This window comes from Camponotus vicinus, unplaced genomic scaffold, assembly GCF_025532165.1.
Source record: "Camponotus vicinus isolate PSW18456_S1 unplaced genomic scaffold, iyCamVici1.0 SCAF_8, whole genome shotgun sequence".
Lineage (NCBI taxonomy): Eukaryota > Metazoa > Arthropoda > Insecta > Hymenoptera > Formicidae > Camponotus > Camponotus vicinus.
In genome coordinates, this window is record NW_028141980.1 from 9,185,178 (window position 1) to 9,205,866 (window position 20,689).

At 32.0% G+C, this 20,689-nt stretch overlaps 2 protein-coding genes across 11 annotated transcripts; one reads left to right on the top strand and one right to left on the bottom strand.

Annotated features, from left to right (window-relative positions):
- Nucleotides 1-352: 352 nt before the first annotated feature.
- Nucleotides 353-16,651, top strand: LOC145975382 (uncharacterized). 9 transcript variants are annotated; one of them, XM_083105841.1, is made up of 20 exons: nt 353-561; nt 1,217-1,412; nt 1,644-1,702; nt 1,883-2,066; nt 2,196-2,368; nt 2,762-2,878; nt 3,073-3,195; nt 3,264-3,942; nt 4,110-4,932; nt 5,134-5,443; nt 5,628-6,410; nt 6,841-7,755; nt 7,951-8,322; nt 8,508-8,608; nt 8,926-10,127; nt 10,394-10,622; nt 11,368-11,457; nt 11,541-11,666; nt 12,173-12,556; nt 12,630-16,651. In XM_083105841.1, exons 2-20 carry the CDS (start codon nt 1,242-1,244, stop codon nt 12,656-12,658), a joined length of 6,870 nt encoding a protein of 2,289 aa, XP_082961967.1. In that variant the 5' UTR covers nt 353-561; nt 1,217-1,241; the 3' UTR covers nt 12,659-16,651. The 9 variants fall into 9 exon arrangements, with proteins under 9 accessions (XP_082961967.1, XP_082961962.1, XP_082961964.1 ...); XM_083105842.1 differs by having other exon boundaries at nt 355-561; nt 3,264-3,403; nt 3,584-3,942; nt 12,173-16,651; XM_083105843.1 differs by having other exon boundaries at nt 355-561; nt 3,276-3,403; nt 3,584-3,942; nt 12,173-16,651.
- Nucleotides 14,707-20,635, bottom strand: Cycy (cyclin Y). Of its 2 annotated transcripts, none has more exons than XM_083105856.1 (5): nt 19,801-20,635; nt 19,471-19,691; nt 19,003-19,289; nt 18,496-18,851; nt 14,707-17,701 (listed from the first exon to the last, which is right to left on the bottom strand). In XM_083105856.1, exons 1-4 carry the CDS (start codon nt 20,030-20,032, stop codon nt 18,563-18,565), a joined length of 1,029 nt encoding a protein of 342 aa, XP_082961982.1. In that variant the 5' UTR covers nt 20,033-20,635; the 3' UTR covers nt 14,707-17,701; nt 18,496-18,562. The 2 variants fall into 2 exon arrangements, with proteins under 2 accessions (XP_082961982.1, XP_082961981.1); XM_083105855.1 differs by having other exon boundaries at nt 14,707-18,211.
- Between the last annotated feature and the right edge of the window lie 54 nt (nt 20,636-20,689).

Genomic DNA, 20,689 nt, shown 5'->3' on the forward strand with positions numbered 1-20,689 from the left:
ATAAACAACACTAGTGAATGATTTGAAAAATAAGTTATATATACAATAGTTTTTACTTTTTAAATCACCTATGATGATATTTACTAAAGTAAAAACAAAGAAACATATATGTAGATACAAATATATGTATAATAATAAATATGTATATATACACAAGTAATGTTATAACTAAAAAATAAAGTTTAAGATATTACTCATTTTTCAATTCAATATAAATATGATTTTAGAAATTGTATTTTTAATTGAATGAGAATTTTGTAAAAAGAGGGGAAAAAACTATTATATATTGTCGTATATATAAATATATATATATAAGATCATGCAAGATTAGCGTGACGCAAAAACGTCATCTGGCGATGCGCGACGAATTTAATCGGTCGCGAAAACAGAGCTCCCAACTTTCGCAGATTTCAGTGTTTCCTGTATTAGCTCGACGAAGCTAATGGAGGACGAGATGATGTTTCGATAAAATACGCGATCGGAGGTACATCGTCGTATACGCGAAGTGAAGTACATTTTTCCTCCATGTCCGTCGTTCCAACAGAACGATAACTTTCGCAGGTAAACGGATATTTTTTCATGGAGACAGCAAACGTATTAACTCTTTCGCGGTGACCACGAATTTATCTCAATTTATTCGTCGTTGTTTCCAAGCGACGCGTTGCTTCCAGCGGTCAGATGCAATTAGTTCATCTCGATCAGATGCAATCAGTTCATAATCAACTTTATTAGCGAATACCGCGTTGTTCGTATACAATATATATAAGTTAATTAATCGTTAATCTTTTTTGTCTAATTGCATTGTCGAGATTTCATTATGTTTAGTATGGATACTTTCGAGCCTAACCTACCTTAAAAATTTATAGCTTTATATGTAATTCAAGATACTCTGGCAAGACGATCGTATTGTTAATTAAAAGTGTCAATAAATCCCGTCATTATTATTGATTTTGTTTTTTCATTTTTTTCATTATATGTTAAAATTTTAATAATCGCGTATATATATATATATATATATATATATATATATATATATATATATAAAATAAAATAAAAAACAGAAAAGTATAATAAAATAGAATAGAAAATATTTCTAAAGTTATTAAATGAGTTTGCAGAGTATACATCAAGATTATTTGTTATATCTTCCTAAATAAAAGATTTAACTACCTCTACAAGATTGCACTTATAATGCACAGTTTTGTATTTTGTTCAGGACTTGCAAGCACAATCTTATATAAATGGGAAAAGTTAAGAAAAGACCAGAATTGCTACATTGTGGCAAATCGCGCAATATATTGCGCAATTTAATGCTGAGAGATTTTGGATTACGCACAACGCATAAAACTAGTACGCGTGAATTGGAGCCAATAGCTGAAGCAAACCTAGTGCTAAGAGATCATAAAGAATTGGTATATTCTTATATGATGACTATATATACATATATACTATATCATTTTACTAATTTCTCACTCTTAATTGATATTTCTAATTTGTGAGAGAGAATCAAAATAGATATACAAAATGCAACAATAAATCTTGTTTGATACAATGAATAGAAACAATAGTAATTTTGTATTAATTTTTGAAAGCTAATTTAATAATGATGTAATGTTAATTATGTATTATCTGTTTATTTATAGAAATGTAATTTACCTGGTGTTCCTAGATCTTCATTTTTGATGGTTTTCAGTGCTGATGGGTAAGATACAATAATATACTATATCAGACTCGTCAAAAGGTAATGCTAAGAGAAGAAAAGGATAGTGTGCACATAATAATAGGTGGTAGTTTTTTTTTTTTTTTTTTTTATGTTGGAAATATTATTATATTTATATATATTAAAAAATTATATTTATATATAAGATAATAAAATTTTTAGGACTATGATGGCATCTACACATGGGAATCATAATGTTTATATCACGGAAATTTCAACGGGAAAGAACATTAGAATTTTATCTGGACATCCACGTACTCCATGGTGCATAGCTTTCCATCCATCCTCGAGTCAGATCTTAGCATCTGGCTGTTTAGGAGGTCAGGTTCGTGTGTGGGATTTAAGTGTAAGTACAGTTTTCTCTGAACTATGTAATTTGTTTCAATAATAAATTATAAAAGTGTGGATCTAAAGATGTGTAATATTTTAAAGATCTAAAGATGTAAAAATTTGTAATATAAATTTGTTTATGTAGGGTAGTAGTGAAATTTGGAATGCTGATAGTCATACTGTTATTGCTTCGCTTGCATTCCATCCATTTGAAAGGTTATTAGTTATAGCAACATACAATGAAATTCATTTCTGGGACTGGAGTAAGTCTCAACCTTTTGCTGTAGCTGCTACAAAGACTGAGAAGGAAAAAGTGAGGTATCTATTTCTTAAACGAGATTGTGAGAATAGCACAACATAAGTATTTGTTTTTTTTTTATTTTTTCTTTCGTAAGTGATGTGAGAAAAAAAAATTGAAAGATGAAGAGACATACATTTGCATAGATAGATAAAAAGTACGTTTCATCAATTAATTTAATTTTAATAATACAAGTCATTTTATTTCTGTTAATTATTTGCAAACTGTAATCTGTAATATTTATTTATCATGTCAATATTTTTGTGTACTTATCACTTTGGACAATACTGATATGGATAAGAAACATTACAAATCAATTTTTATTATAGATGCTGTGTGTGTTTTTAAATTCTTCGATTTATTTTAAATTATTTCATATAACTTAATATTTGATAGTTTTATAAAAATTGCAGATATGTAGCTTTTGACAATTTAGGAAGAAAACTAATCACAGGAATTGCAAATACATCACAAGTTCAACCACAATGGGATCGGGCTCCTATGGGACAATTACTTAGAACTAGTTTAATGTAAGAATACAATGATTTTGTATATATTGCACATAAAAATAAATTTTAGATATAAGTCTGTTATCACACATTATGTTATTAAAATGTTTTTTTATTTTATTTAAAAATTTGAATTTTGAAATATTATATTCACTGAGCAATGAATATTGTATTATATGCGTATATTATAAATTTTTCTCTCCCCAAAAAAATAGGAATTTTAGATATCCACGAGAAGGCTTCCCGGATGTTGAACTTTCACCTTGGCATTTGTGGAATCATGGCTCCGTATACGGAAGAGGATCGACAGATAATCACATCCCAGATAGAACTTCCCGGTATTCAAATTATACGACACAAAATTAAATCGATTAAATTCATCGGACAATGTACGAAATTTGAATAGAAATCTTTTCAGTGCGTATCTGTTTATGCGCAGAGGTCACGAAATGTCCAACTTCTCGCGATTCGCCAATCACCAACAATTCAGGAATGGTACACGGCAGGAAGAGGCGCGGTTTCCACGACGACGTAATCTATCTGAAGGTACAATGTCTATGCTACGATGGTCCTCATACCATCATAGATACAACGACAGACATCATGAACTAGTACGACAACTTAGAACCGCTATGTCGTTTCGTAACAATGCTCAATCTTCAAGTACTCCATCCGGTACTGTAACAATTGAAATTCGTCGTAATAGTTTTCTGCCTTACGATGTAGAACTGAATCAAACTAACGAAGCTACATCTTCACCGAATATCACGAGAAATCCTCTTCGCCCGCCCGGCAACCCGGTGAATGTGGACAATATCGAAAACAGATCATTAAACGACAGCAACGACGATTTTCCGAGCAGTTCAGTGAGGAATCGTGATCGAGAACCTAACACAACAAGCGCTTACTTTGGGGACACATACGAGCAATTAAACAACGTGTTGAACAACGGAGTGGATGAAAGATTGCGCGGAAGGAATGTTCGAGATCCGGAAAGGAGGATCAATTTATGCTATAAAAGTCTCGTCGATCAATATGTGAGACTCGTAAGACGTTACTTTGACATTTCCAGAAATAGAGATACGGTGAGCTCTATATACATATATATGTCTGTATGTATATGTGTATGTGTGTATGTATACGTGTGTATATATATATGTATATGTATGTATTATTGTCTAATTTTCCAATCGTGAACATTTTTTTTTCTGAAATATAGCTTATATTAAGAATATATTAATTTCACTTAAAGATCGATCGTGGCACAGATCCCATGGATATGCCAGAAACATCCTCTAATTTGGAAGAGTCTAATAATAATAGAAACGAATCATCGGCGACAACTGAATCATCTATACGAAGATTAAGAAATGAATTGAATTCCAGTGCCCAAGCAAATAATACGAATCTGGAAAGACATCTACAACGATACCAGCGATTGATGGAATGTTGTGAGCAGGAGGATATCGGAACCATCCTTCGTAATTCGAGAGAGGCTTTGAATGCCGCTGCTGAGAATAATAGTTCATGCCTGGTGCGATTACAGAAACTGCGAGAGAGATTACAACGGCAGACAACTTTATTCGAATATTCTAACAACTGTTATCGTCTTCGATTACTTCGCGATGCTATCATTGACGAGATCGAAGCGCTTAACAATATGGAAGCGCAATTTACTAACACAAGTTCTAGGATCGAACGATTGCGAGACGAATTCGCGATGTACGATTTTCTGCCGCGAAATCAGCGCGTCACGACCGATTCTTCGCAGGTGAATTTAAACGATGTCGAATTGAGAATACCTACGCCAAACGACGGACAATTGCCCAGCACCAGTTCTGCATCGATGTCCTCGAGAATACACGAATCTATTGTATACCCTAGCACAAGTCATGTCAGAGAAAATGAAGAAATCGACATAATATGGCCCGAAAGAGCGAATGGTAGCGAAAGCACTTCATCAAGAAATACAGGGAGGGCTATGAGAAGACGATTCGATGCCACAAATACAGAGGATGAACCGCCGAGACGACGAAAGCGTAAATTGGAGCTAATAACGTTACCAGAATATCTTGGTAATATTTTTATGTTAATAGAAATAAAATTCTTTAGAAGATAAAAGATAACATTTTTCAGAAAATAGACTTTTTAAATCTCCATTTATAATCAAGATTTTACAAAATATTTCGATTTACATATGCATATCTCTAATTTTACATACAAATTAATAACATTTTTATATATATCGTAGATTATAAATTTGTTTATTATTTTAGGAGATAGCTCATCTTCGAGCGATGAAGGCTATGCGCAAGCATCGACATCCCATAACAGTGCGTCTAATTTTACAGTTTCAAGTCACTCAGCGTTTCAGCCAAATGTGCCCAAATCTATCATGCAACGAGCAAGCTCGCAAAATCGAGAAGCGCCAGCTAATTCTCCTAGATTAGATGAAACTAACAGTAACAGTTTTCTGGGCAATTTAAATAACGAATCAAACGAAAATAATATCCAGAATAATAGAACATCAATTACACAAAATTCACAAGAAACGCCGAGGTCTCAAGAATTCAGTAGTAGGCAAGGGTAAATTTTTATATTTAATCTCATATATATATATATATATATATATATATATATATATATATATATATAATCATATTTATTTTATTATTTAATATATATATATATATATATATATATATATATATATATATATTTTATAAAAAAAAACCTTTATTTGTATTTATTCGAAATTTTTAATATTTAGAAATTCATTTAGAAGAGTGTTGGATACTCTCCAACGAAATTTACACGCGGATCGGGTAGAAAACAACAATACTGGACAACAAGTATCTTTGGATGATTCAGAAAATGGATATTGGCTCCTTGAAGAGAACAGTAATTCAGACTCAAATTTGGATGATACAAATTCCAATAGTAACTCAAACTCTCGTCGATGGACCAGCCGATGGATACAGTTGGATAATTCAAGCAGAAACTCAGAATACACCAACGATTTACCAAACGAGCGAACTCAATCGAGATCTCTATCAGGAAATGGGGATCAAAGTTTCAACGATAGACATAGAGATCAAAGAAATCACCTGTTATCGCCTGTATCGGCAAATCCTATTCGCTATGAACAACCGCCGTTGTTCCCGTTTAGAAGTTTACGAGAAAACCAATTACGAAGAATAGCACAAAATCAAATACCTTCCGGCAGCGGTTCTAACAGTGCTCACTCGCAAATGTCTAATTTAGGCATAGCAGATACAATAGAATTAACGGAAAGCGTTAACGATATTGTTGCAGCAGAAATCGCTGATCCAACTGATCGCGAGAGCGTTCGATCAACGGTAATCGATAGACAACAACAACGGGAAAACCAGGATCAACAAAATATAGAGGACGCAATTCTTGATTCTAACGATATAGATCAAGTAATACTCGGTGACGATAATATAATAGACCCGAGAGAAAGTTCACTAGGAGTTCGGCAAGGGATTCAATTGCTTAGTCGTCATATCGACAACATGCATCGTTTGTGCCGGTAAGTTCATAAAAGTACAATTCTTATTGTCCAGAATTTACTTCGTCAATGTTTGAAATCGGAGTGTGCCTTTTAAGCGAAAATTTGCAAATTAACATTTTAAAGATAAACAACAGTTATCTGAAATGTTTTTCAGTCAGATTTTTCGTTAATTTTGATATGATATCAATAAAAAATATTATAATTGTTAAAATGCAATTTTTAGAAGAATCATTGTGTAACTTTTTTTTTAGAAAGAGAAGTTTTTACTCATTAATTAGAATAAATACGAAAGATAAAATGGATTAGAATTATTCTCGTGAAATATATTAACTAATAAATAGTATTTAAAAAAATAATTACATTTGAAAGTACAATTATGAAATATTTTTCATTGCTCTTGTTATTGATCTTTAAACGAAGATAACAATTTTTCTCACTTTCATTACAGAGCACGCGTAGAAATAGTTCAGTTATGTCAAGTACGTAAAATGTGGGAAGATCTGCAACGACAAATACGATCGTTACACGTGACAGTACGTATAGAAAGGCAGAACAGTGATCAAACGGAGGCGCAAAGAGAAAATCCTGGTCCATCAACATCTGCTGCGGGTTCATCGAATGAATCGGCGAAGAATTTTAAGAAAGCTCTTTTAGAGAATTATCAGAGAGAGAACAGCGAGAATGATCGCGATGCGAGATCGTATATAGATCAAAATCAACCGTCAACTTCGAGGGGAATAACCGATATCGATGGAAATTGCGAAAATGACCCTACGCCATCTAATAATTGTAACATCGAGGAGAGCACGAATATAAGTCTCTCGAATTTATTGCCGAGTGATATCGAATTACGACGGATGCAGCGTCTCAAATTGGACGAGCTGCTGGATGGGTTGTTCGGGACGTCACGCAATCAAAATTGTCCCGTTACTGATGTTGCATCGCGAGCGAAAAATGACGATCATACATATGCCAATTTAACATCCAACGGCGACGTGCAATTACCGAGTATATCCAGTGTTGTATCGAATATCGGAGCTAACTCGAATTTACCGGCCGTTACTGCGATAACGACAACAATAGAACCATTACCCAGTATTTCAAGTTTTGTCAATAGTATCGATCGCGCCAACTCCAGCAGGTCAACCCAAGTATCAGACACGAATGTTAATTACACTACAATGGGCGACGCAATTACTAACAACAATAATAATAATAATAATAATAACGATGATAATATAAACGCCAATTCCCTTATGCAAGGTTCGACGAACCAAAGTGAAGCGACCGAGTGGCGAACTTTTGTATCATCGGAACTCGATTCATCTGCTAATAACTGTAATAGACGAGAGAGATATGTCAGGTGCATCTGAAGAAATATTGATATATAAGAGTAAAGAAATATGTAGCGTATTTGGTTTTAAAATATTAAAAATATTAAAACAATTACATTTTTAGAAGTAAGCTAGTAGAAACACAAAAGCAAACACACTATATATTGTTTCTCTAAACCAACTTCTATAAACAATTTCGTTTAATGATGTATTTTGTTTTTCAGACATTTAAAACTATTATCTTTGTGTCATCGCCGTAGAAGACCAAATCTTAGAGTTCAATCCAATAATCCGTTTCGCCATTGCAAGCATGTTAGAAGACCATGGAATTTACGCAGAAATACATCCCAGAATAATAACAATAACAACGACGGTTTAGATGCGGATATAGATAGAATGCAAAGCTCGAACACGTCTGAGTATTTACAAAAGATGATCTTACGACTAGAAACATTAGTCCGACAGCAGAGAGATTTAGCTTGCAACAGCAACACTAATAGAGGATCGGACGGTGATAATCGTCGATCAGAATCTAGCAGAGATAATGACAATCGAGAAATGGAAGAGATTCGTGAAGCTACAAGATTGAGAGCTAGGTAAAAAATGACACATTAATTCAATCACATTATACTTTTTGTATTTATGTATAATAATTTTATATATAAAATATTGTAAATTTTATATATATTAGTATTGTAAAGTAACATTACATATCGAACTAAATATATATATGAAAGAACCATGAATGATCAACATATATTAATGTGAATAAATGTTTCAGACAAGTTCTTGGCTTGATGGTGAGATCTCTGATTCAATTCTTTGAAGTGACAAGATCAGGAAATGGTTCTCAAAATAATGTTCTCTATGAACAAATGTATAGTAAGTTGAATGTGTATTATAAAATTATATAGTTATATATAAAACATTATAGGTTGTTAGCATTGCAATTTAAAAAATAATAATTCTACATAAAAAAAATTAATTTAAAAAATTAAATAGAATAAGTAGGATAAAATGTTTTCATACATAATTATAAAAAGTAATATCATAAGTAGTTATAAATCTTCATATGTAGTTAAATTTCGATTATTCTTCGCTATATTTTTGAGCTTAAATAAGCTTAAATTCGTATTTCTCGAAAATATGAGATTTCATATTGAAAACATTCTACATTTCGGTATCTTTATTTTTTGTAGAATTGTATGTGCTGTTACATCTGGCGCTAGAATTAACAGATTTATTGCTAGCACAATTAGTGATAACAAGACGTGAACTGGAATCTAGTCAATATAGATCTTTCACTACCGATTTATCGGTAGACAATCAGAACGAGGGAACACGTAATAACAGCGTCGATAGTAGTCTACAGACGGAAAATAATCGCGGGAATGATAACACATTAAGACGAAACGCGGATAGAGAATGGATTTCTAACATTCGCAATATGCCAAGCACATCTAGAGTGGAATCCGTAGAGGATCTTTTCTCGATAAACAGAAATAGACGTTTCTCTCATATGGCGCAACAATTGAAGCAACTGTTTCGCCAGAGAATAGAAAGCAGTAATAATAATTCATCCGAGAATCAAAGTGATCCGGTAATAGCTGCACCTAGTAGCAATGGCGATGATAGCAATTATGACGATAACGCTCAAAGCGAAGATAATCGGCATTCGATCTCCGAGCATGCTCTGTCAGCAGAGGTGCAAAGTATTGTGGAAAGAATCCAGAGTAGCAGTTCAATCGACAACGACGAGGTCAGAACGGGAATTGAAAATCGAACGATCGATACTGCACATAATTCGCGCGAATCACGAAACTTGAACGACAGCTATCGACGGAATTACAGAAATGCTACGGTATCCGAACCGGCGATGAGAAGACGCGCCGATGAATCGAGAAACTCTCAAGAAAGGAATACTAGTCTTACCAACGAAAGTTGGAGAAGCTACGTTTCCTCATCGGGAGATGAACAAAGCAGCATCAGATCGCCGCATCAGAGATGGTCTCGATGGTCCCGTCAATATGCGCGAGATGCGAATTCGTCATCATTCGAGCGTTCTTTGCATAGATACGATAATTCCAATGCGAATTTTCTGATCGCGTCTGACAATCGCTTATTTCTTCATGGTAGAGAGGGCGCATCTCTTCGACGAGAATTCAACGTACCCGAATTGCAAGTGAACAGCGTGCCCGTGAATGATTTCGACAATTTGTTGCCCAGTAATCCTCGAAGAAGACATAACACACCACCGACCTTGTCGCATATACTTCCTCCATACCTAATCAATAATTGTCACCACAACAATACCGACAATAGAAACAACGATCGGACAAACGAATCGACGGTACAATCTGGACCAGGCTGGGCTGGACTGTCGAACAATAACAGAAATAGAGTACAGTATATTAAATTCTGGTTTTATGCATTTATATGTATACATTTATATGATTTTAATAGGATTATTCATATCGATGATTATTTAACATTAAGTTCATATTTTTAATTTATAATATATAAATATATAATGTATTTTAGAAAATATGTTTAGTCTTATAAATCATTTTGTATCTTAATTATCTTTGAATTGATGAACATTTCATTGTGAAAAAAAGTAAGATTCTTTTCTACATATTATTATTTATTAACTATTAAATCTCTTAGGTATTGGCGTTTTGGCGCAATCGATTTGGACCTCTTTTTATACCTCGTTATTCCGAACTCGCGGCTAATGGAGAATCACGGGTTGGAGAAAGTGCTAATGTCAATCCTGGTGGTAATAATAATAGTGGTAGGAATGGCGAAAATGGAACTAATGGAGAAGGAGGAGGAGGAGGAGGAGAAGCAGAGGGAGGACAAGATCCTGGAAATGATAACGAATATTTGGACATTGGTAACTTACTCCATTTTTTTCACCGAAGTATAGTACCACATGTCGATATATAAAATAATTCCTTATTGATACAGTTAGAAAGAAGATAATGACATGTAAGGAAATAGAAACAAAATTAGAAAAATAGAACAAAGAATAATATTTTCTTATATAAAAATTTATTTTTAACTAATTAAATGTTTGTGTGGAATTAAAAAAAAATCAGAAAATTAAAAATAATTTTTCTCTATTTTAAGCTCGTAACTTTGACATCGATACCACAGAATAATCTATCCATTTCATAGCTTTGTCAAAATAAGTGAATAGAAATATAATATTCTTTATTAAGGAATTAAAAATATTTAATGCCAAAAATAGCATTTTTTTATGATACACAAATAATGTTGTTTGCAACAAATTTAAAATATTTTCCGTTATTTCTTAAGATAATGAGTTTTTTAATCATATACTTTGAAGCTAACACCGAACAATTTTTCTGTTAATGCAAGTCATGCAAATTTCAAAATAATGAAAGGTATTCATTATCCGATTTTCAAAAGTAATTTTCTTAAAAACAAAAGTTCATATAAAAAGAAATTGTATTCTATGTTTTTTTGGTATCTCATATTATTCACATAAAATCACTATCAATTAGGGGGATCATCTTTATAGCATAATCTAAAAACTATAAAAAGCATTTTTAAATTATATATAATGTATATATAATGTAAAACATGTGTGATTATATGCACAAATTACTTCTTAGAACATGCACCATTCAATCCATTGGAAGCACCCAGTTATCGAGTACAAGCCTGGGACTTTTCTAATGGTGATATACCTGATATTACAGACCGTGAGTAAAATAACATCGAAAATATAAATTATTACACGTTTTCTGTATATCATTATATGTCATTGAGCTGATATGATTTTCAGCTGACAAAAACGTTGTGGTGCGCGAGTGTAAAATTCAGAACGATGCCTTTATCGATATATCTGCAGATGGGAAGTTGTTAATGTCTCTTTTGCAATCGGGTCATCGTAATGTGACTACCATGTTAGGTAAATATATATTGATTAAGTTTTAGCGATGGAATTGGGAAACTCAATTTTACTTAAAAAAAGATTATTTTTTAATTTTAAATTTATATATAATTTGAATTAATACACAAATTATATAATATCAAAGATAAGAATAATCAAGTCTTTATTTAATATTTCTATATTATACACACACACACACACACACACACACATACATACATACACACACATATATATACACAGAGTGCCCGGAAAATCGTCGCGAGAAATTTCGGATAGTGATTCGAGACCCAAAAAGAAAGAAAAAAAGCATAGGTCTGGAAATAAGTCGTTTCCGAGCCACTTTTGTGTTAAAAGAATCGTAATTTATTTAGTCCGCTTGGCATCTCTTTTTAAAATTTTTTATTTTAAAATTTAAATTAAAAAATTTTTTTTCTGTATAATTTTTCATGTATTATGCATAAAAACAATAAAAATTGTTGTGAAAATTATTTCATGAAAAAGTAAAATTATATTTGATTTAGGTATTTATAGTCTGCAGTGGGAAACACTTGGAGAAAGGATTTATTCGACGAAAATTAATCACCAGGTAGTATCTGTCTCGATATCACCAACGCAACAACATGTCTTAGTAGGTTTGGGAAGGAATCATAGCTCCAGGCCGTTTCCGATGGCTCTAATCTATAAGTTAAAGGAGAAGCAACCTGACGATGAGAAGGATGTCTTATCGACTGATTCGGTAGAATCTGCATACGATTCTTCTGACGATATTCTTGACGATAACATTTCTACAAATGGTATCCCGAGACGAAACAACAATAACGTTACAGCCAGCGGTTACAGGTCGCACATTCAAGACTGGCGAATACGAATGAGAACTGAACTGGACATTAAACGTGGTAGAAAAAGTATGGTAGTTATTCGGGAATTATTACCAAGTAACCGGGAAACCGTGGGCCAAATCAATATAAATTGCATTAGGTGGGCGCCGCAGCCGGGTCAAGGGATGATCTATGCCACAAGTACCGGACAGTTAAATATTCTACAGTGATTCCGTGTGCATTCATAGTAAACAGAGACGAAAGTAAACGTCCTCTTCGTATTATAACAATGCTTACCATAAATGTGTCATATGCGTAAGACATAATATAGTATCGCGGTTCACACTAAACTTCTTTTTGGTAGATTGTAAGAAAGAATATAGATATAACGCGTGACGAGCGATAATAACAACGTTTTTACCATCAATCGGATTATCGAATTTGGTAGATTGATGATGGTAGAATGATTATAAATATCAGACTACAAATGACCTATAATGTTTATATTTAATTCCTTATCACAAATTGTTTTTTTTATATTCAAAACAAGTATATAAAAAATGCAAGATGTGTAGATATAATAATATATATTTGATTAATGTATTATTGTATAGTTTATGCAGTTTTTCTATTATGTATAATTTGAAAAGACTTTCCATTGTTTCTGTTAGGCTTGCAGTACAAGTTATCTATCTTCCTATGAAATCTTCTGTTGAATCCTATAATATGAAAAAAGGATTGATTATAAGTTGTGAATTATATATATATATATATATATATATATATATATATATATATATATATATATATTTATATATATACAAGGTGATCCATTTTAAAGTTTCCACTAGAATATCTCTTCAGAAAAACATTTTAAGAAAAAATGTTTCAGATAAAAGTTGTAGGATTTTATAAGTTCTATTAAATGGTCATATCCGTTTGACCTTGAGTAGAGGGATTAAGATTATATGGAGTTCAACTTTGTTTTCTTAAATGGAACTCCCTAGTTTTCATTGCATATTCTTATAGCTTATCTCGAGATTTTTCAAAACACTATAATAAAGTATTTTTTTGTTAAGTACTACTTTTCGAATTATGAGGCTTGAAATAATTTTTTAATTTTAAATAAACCATAAAATATCTAGTAAAATATTCATTTTTCAATTCATTTTACCTTACCTCAATACTTTTATGTAAATAATGTGAGGAATCAATTGATGTAAAGAAAATACATAGTTGATTTTAAGAAAAAATAAGTAATTTGCAATTAACAATTATATATTTTTTCTTAAAAACAACTATGTGTTTTCTTTACACCAATTGATTCCTCACATTATTTGCATAAAAGTATTGAGGTAAGGTAATTGAAAAATGAATATTTTACTAGATATTTTATGGTGAAATGAATATTTTACTAGATATTTTATGGTTTATGTAAAATTAAAAAATTATTTCAAGCCTCATAATTCGAAAAGTATTTAACAAAAAAATACTTTATTATAGTGTTTTGAAAAAATCTCGAGATAAGCTATAAAAATATGCAATGAAAACTAGGGAGTCCCATTTTAGAAAACAAAATTGAACTCCATATGATCCTGATCCCTCCACTCAGGATCAAACGGATACGACCATTCAATAGAACTTATAAAATCCTACAATTTTTGTCTGAAACATTTTGTCCTGCTTTCCTGAAGAGATATTCTAGTGAAAACTTTAAAATGAGACACCCTAAGAGAGAATCAAGATATATCTACTGATCGTCAAACGCGCGCTAATGCCGTCGAATAAATCATTTGAAATGCATTTTGCTGCTTTCATTGTTCTTGACCATAAAAAAATAGAGAAATTTGTCGTGCCATACAAATCTCATTGCAATGTTTTTATTCTGATAAATTTTTGTAAATCATCAATATCAACTTTTATAAACAATTAATTATTAATATCGATAGAAAAATATATACTTTACAAACTTAATTTTGAAATAAAGGTAACATGTTTGTCCACTTTATTTCTGTACTGAGATGAGGTGTTTATTAAAATTTCGTGTATATTCGTTTCATACATACATGTTAAAAATTTTGGCATAGAATGCAAATGTACATACATGTTAATTAAGTAAATGACTTCAGGCACAATTTTATTTTATTTTATTTTTTTTTTTTAGGAAATCGTTTTTCTTTTTTTAAAAATTTGGCGGTTTTTAGAGAGAGAGAGAGAAAGAGAGAGACGAAAATGGCTCCATTTTTGTATACAATCATCGTTTCAATATACAATCATTGTATACATAGCTGAATAACTTATAATTGTATTTCTGTGTGTATAATTGTTATTAATAATAATAATAATTTCTTTGCAAAAAGTTCACGTTTTATGTATCTCACTGCCATACGTATGCGCATACTTTTCGCTTTTCTACGCTTTCACACAATCGCGTTATATTTCGTATAAAAGATACATATATTTATACATTAAAAATAGATATTAAAGAGAATGAATAATTTATATCTTACATATCCAAGAGGGAGATGCACATTTTGCATACAACAATTGCATTAAAACGCTATGTGCTTCAGTGAAAGCAATTTTTGCATCCAGCAAAATGTAAAAAATTTTTGTTCGTTTTTAATTGAAAGCGAAAAATACGACAGAAATATAAATTTTAACAGCCTTACAATACTTGTCCTTCTGTGTAATCGGACAATAAAATAATTTATAAAATAAAAATTTTAGATACGTATACATACAAAACATTATTAATATATCGATATAGCTCTTTATCGCAAATTCATGTTATAAAAGCATCGATCATAATATGTTAACGTAATATTTATTACACATGGTTTAAAAAACTGTAGGATTCTATACGGACGCTAAGCTGGAAGACTTAAAGGCGATCCTTTAAAGGATCCTATTGCCTTCAAGTATAAATACTAAATATTTGCTACATTATACTTTAAGTAACTACTAACAAAGAGTGGTTCGGCTTATAATACACACGATTTATATATGATATATGAACCTTACACGAATTCGGCAATTTATTTACAGGACGCAATAAGACTCGAGGATTGTCTTTATTAATGAATCTCTATTTATAAAAATAGTCATGCACGTGAAAATTTATAAAGATTTAGTTTTGTCGGAAAATCAGCGTAAAGCGAATGAAAATCTCGCGGTGCAGTATACATTTATGTATATGTGTGTGCATAGTCTATACAATATAATTTTAACAACATTTTGGCATCGCACAGTGTATTACAAGCTGCATTAATATTTATTTGCAGCATACGTAGCGCAATACGTATGTATGCTATCTTGTATTCTGTAATGCGGTAAAAATATATTTTTATATAAATCTGACAGCAAAATAAAACATTGTAATCTCTGGACAGAAATTGCAGATATGTTATACTACCGCTTACCATCCGGTATACTATACAATATGCTATTAAAAGCTAAGAATGTACGCTGTTATTTCGTTTCCTCTCGATCGCGCACATCGATTGGACTTTACAGTCGCTCTACTACAATCTCTCTCTATAATTATAAATTCAACCATTACAATATTCCCCGACTTTCGTGTAATAAAATATAAAAATAATAATAAATCGTAATTGCTCTTCTCCGCAACGGTATTCTGAAAATCCAACGGAACTTCAGAGATTATACTTTAATCCTTATAGACATAACCAGTCGTGTTACAATATAAGACTATCTTATATTAAAGAGTTCTAATCGGTATAGGTACAAAATATTAAATTATACACAAGTCAATTAGTGGCGTATGATACACAATTACATTAATGGTATCTCAATTTGACCTTGGTCATGTAGCATAAGATGATAGAAAATCTGTATCTTTTTTCTCTTTTTATTTTTCTAGTGAGCGTGTGTATTTCTGGACGATTTTTAGAAAATTTACTCGAGTGCTTCACGAAACGAATATTTCATACATAGCTATCAGGTTTAAATCTTTCACATTAATGTTATGGCCATAGGAGTATCATCACTTTATGATTTTTTAAATAATATTAATGAAAATAATTATGTAACAAACGTCTCTGCATATATATATATAGATAGATAGATAGATAGATAGATAGAGACACATTCACATAAAGAATATTAAAAAGATGCAATATATATGTACTAGGAAAAAAATAAAACCAAATAAAAAAAGGACTTGATATCAAGTTAACTTCTTTTCTAATAATTTAGAATATAGACTATATAATTACATAAATCAAATTCAATTATTATTAATTGACTGAACATATTCTTATGAAAATAAAGATATAACCCTGATATCGTAGCTTATCTCGCGTTTTATCTAAAATTGTAAATTCTTGTAAATGGAAGTAGCGCCATACAAAAGCAATGATTCAGACTAATTTATCGTGCTTTTCACTCCTAATAAGTTATAAAGGCTGATTTGCTAAAATATTTATGCTATTATATACTTATTATTACATGTGTAAATTATATATGTATAAATGGTGTTCTTATGTATATATGTACTATATTATTCAAAATATACAAGTCTCCATATGTAAAACTTGATGATTCAAATTAATCAAGAGTAAAAAATTTTTACATAAACTAACTATTATATAATATTGTTATATAATATTTCACGATGAAAAAGAAGGGAATTCTAAAATTACTCTCTGAAATTAAAGTAATGAAAACATAAACGGTATATTTATATTATAGAGATGTAGGTGTGTATTATGTTATACATAAAAAGGAATATAATTTTTATTTTTCAATTCTATGATAATTTCATACGATAATTTTTTGATGTAGAGAACAGCGAGATAGATAGAAAAATAAAAAAGATACATGCTTAGAAATAATTTGAATATACCAAGATAGTATGCATTATTTTGCTTTGACTTGCAAATTTTTAATTAGTATATTTTGAACGAATATCGATAATTTTAGCGTGAAGCATGCTGTATATTTTCGCTTTTTAAAATGTTACTAGTAAGTTAGCCGTAAATTTGATTCTTATTAACTTCAGTCAATATAAAATGCTTTGGATAATGAATAGTTGACTAATATATATCACAAGTTATTTTCTCTCCTATATAAGGACAGTATAGATAATGCTACGACTATATATATATATATAAAACAACTTTTCTTCTCTCACCGTTTGCTTCGTTAATGTGCTTCATTCTCGCTTTAAGATTTATTATATCCACATTACAAGGTCCCAGACAGTAAAATCTTTGCATAAGCAAATATATTCATCAATATATGACAAACAAGATCATAATAATTCATTTTTTTATAATCAGCAGTATAACGCGATTAATCGAAGCGATCAGAAATTAAGAACAAAAAAAGGCCAATAAATATGAAATTTGTTTTCTATTGAAATGTCTTTCGATTCTCGAATGTATAGATAATAAGAATAATGCATTGGAAGTTACAAGGAATTGAGAGATATCTAAATTTTAGAGTACATATATACAAAGAGCATCTTCCGGTTATAAGACCGATTTTCGTAAGATTGCAATTACTCCTCTTTCTCGAGCGTAATCGAATCATATCCGATGTCGGAAGATAAAATAGCCGACACTGTGAAATATCGTTTTATCTCACTTACTCTTCCAGAGCTTCACGAGCTGTTGATTTAGCAAGATTTATAAAATAATTTCCTGGAAGATATAAAAGATCCGCACTCCATTTAAGTTAATGGCCGATCCTGAACGACAGTCTTATAACTAGGAGACACTGCAATAATTAAATTTAAGTTTGTGATTGCAAATGAAATTTGCAGCGAAAAATTTTTCATTATGATACAACTTAGTGATGTTTATGAAACATACAATATTTAAATATAATCTAATTTGAATATAAAAGCAATTTAAAGATGTATATAATACATCAAACATTTTTCACAATAATTAAATAGAAATGTGATCCAAACAATCCAAACAACATTTTTTTATATTGATAAAATTGATCGATAATATAATATATATATATATTGCTAAAAAAAAAAAAATTTCACATACCTTTAAAATCTGAACATTAATCATGTGTTTATGTTGAGATATTCACATGTATATTTGTTTATTATATTTAAGATAAAATAGCAATGCTACGTCTAGGTCCACCTATGCATACATTGTCTAAACTGGACCATTTCTTAATACCAGTACGTAGAGCCTCGGCTGTAACCTTATCTTCGTAAACTCTGGACATAGCTTCTAACTTCTGCGCCTTTTCCTTACTAAGAGGTTCGCTAGGGAATGTTAATTCGTTCGCTTCTGCAAGTGTACGAAGATCAAAATAATATTTGGCATATACACTTGAAGGAACATTTATATTGAATTGCAGCATCTCCAGAAATTGTCTTTCTAATTCGTTCCTAGATAAAAAATGTAGAATAATTCAATTCAATTAAGACAATGACTAATAATTATTTTCGTATTTTCATCATTTCAACTCTTTTTTTATCTTTGTAAGATATAAAACAAATGTATAATAATGTAAATAATATAATTAAAAATAAAACTTACATATCTTCCACTGTGATATCTTTCAGTATTTGACAATAATCTACATTCCATACTGCCTGATCGTCCCAAACTTTAGACGCTAATAAAATAGCACCTAGCACTATTCGTTTCCAATTAGCTGGCGTTATATCAATCTCTGCATAAGTAAGTAGGCGTTCGAGATAAACCAGTGTTATGATGGCACATTCAGCTGTGAGCTGAGCGGCGTTAAACAGAGTCCTTATAAATTTATATATTTGTTTGTGTTCTGGATTGTGTTTGTCATAATCCTCTGCAACACCATCTCTCTAAAAGATTTATATATATAAATTTTCGAGTGAACTATTTCAGAATGTATCGCTATAGAAAAAGTTTTACTATAATTTAAATATGCAATAAATAAATAAAAAAATATAAATGAATTGGCAATTTCTAGGTTTTCTATAATATATATATTATATATATATATTGAATCTCTTTTTAAATTACCGTCAATGGGTGTAACTTTTCATCAAATATATCAATTTGTCGCTGTGAAGTTCTATTCTTAATATGGTAATAAACAGCTAAGGCAACGCATTTGACGGTATTTTTCAAATTAGGTTGTGAAACTGTGCTGTCGTCTAGATATATTGTACTGCAGCTACTACTCTTCTTCAAAGGCCTTGTATCCGCTATCTGATGTTGACTCTTTTTTCTCACCATGCCGTCTAAAGAGAAAAAAGGAAAAAAAAGAGAAGAAACGATTAAGGGAGTTAGCAACGCGTTCGTTTTATTCCAATTGAATTTCTGCTTCTCGCAATTGCCCAGAATACCCACTTTCTATAGCCTGTTTCGAACGTTCCATAAAAATAGTTCCCGCGCACGGATGCAATGACGGATCGGAGTCCCAGTCTTCCGGCTCACGTTCACTGATATGTTGCAAATTATTAACGCTGATCCCGCCCTCCGGCAAGTGTTCCTCCAGATTGCGCGTGGCACTCTCGGGCCCGATCTCCTTGCGTCCGACTTGTGGACTGGAGTATACGCAGCAGCTATTCTTGTTCCCCATGTTGCCATGTAAATTTTAACTATAACCGGCCAGTGCCCCTGCTCTTACACTCGGCGCGCCAGTCACACTCAAGTCACTTAATGCATGCGGAGGAATCAGGCCGCGAATAATCGAAATCGTGATGCGTACGCTCGACTAGAGAAGAATCAGCTCGCGCTACCTCACATCTCGTTGTTTAATAACGATCAGCTGACGGGGCCGCTCGTACGGCTGATAGCGCGACTCGTCCGCCCGTTCATCTGACTCATCGTCGGCGCGAGCAGCTCGCCAAACGACCCGCGATCGCCTCGCGACGATTCTCCGTTTCTTGCCGGGAAGAGGAGAGCTGTCCGCGGAAAGACGACCGTTTATCCGAAAACGATCGTCAGAGAACAAGACGCTTCGGAATCGCGCCGGCCGATCTTGTTCTCCGCGCTACGGTTGACAAACCTAGGAAATTACAGGAAATTACAGGTTCGCGGCCGCGACTTGTAACGCGGTTCATTGTCGCCGCACGATAATTCCATTCTCGTCGCCCCCCTCGGACGTCCGGTTTCGCTCGCGAAAGCGCTCCGCGAATTGCACACAACCCAATTTTGCGTTCCCACCGACTTCCCCTATGATTACACGCATCGGTACGAATATGCGTGCGCATCGATATGAATTTCCCACTATATT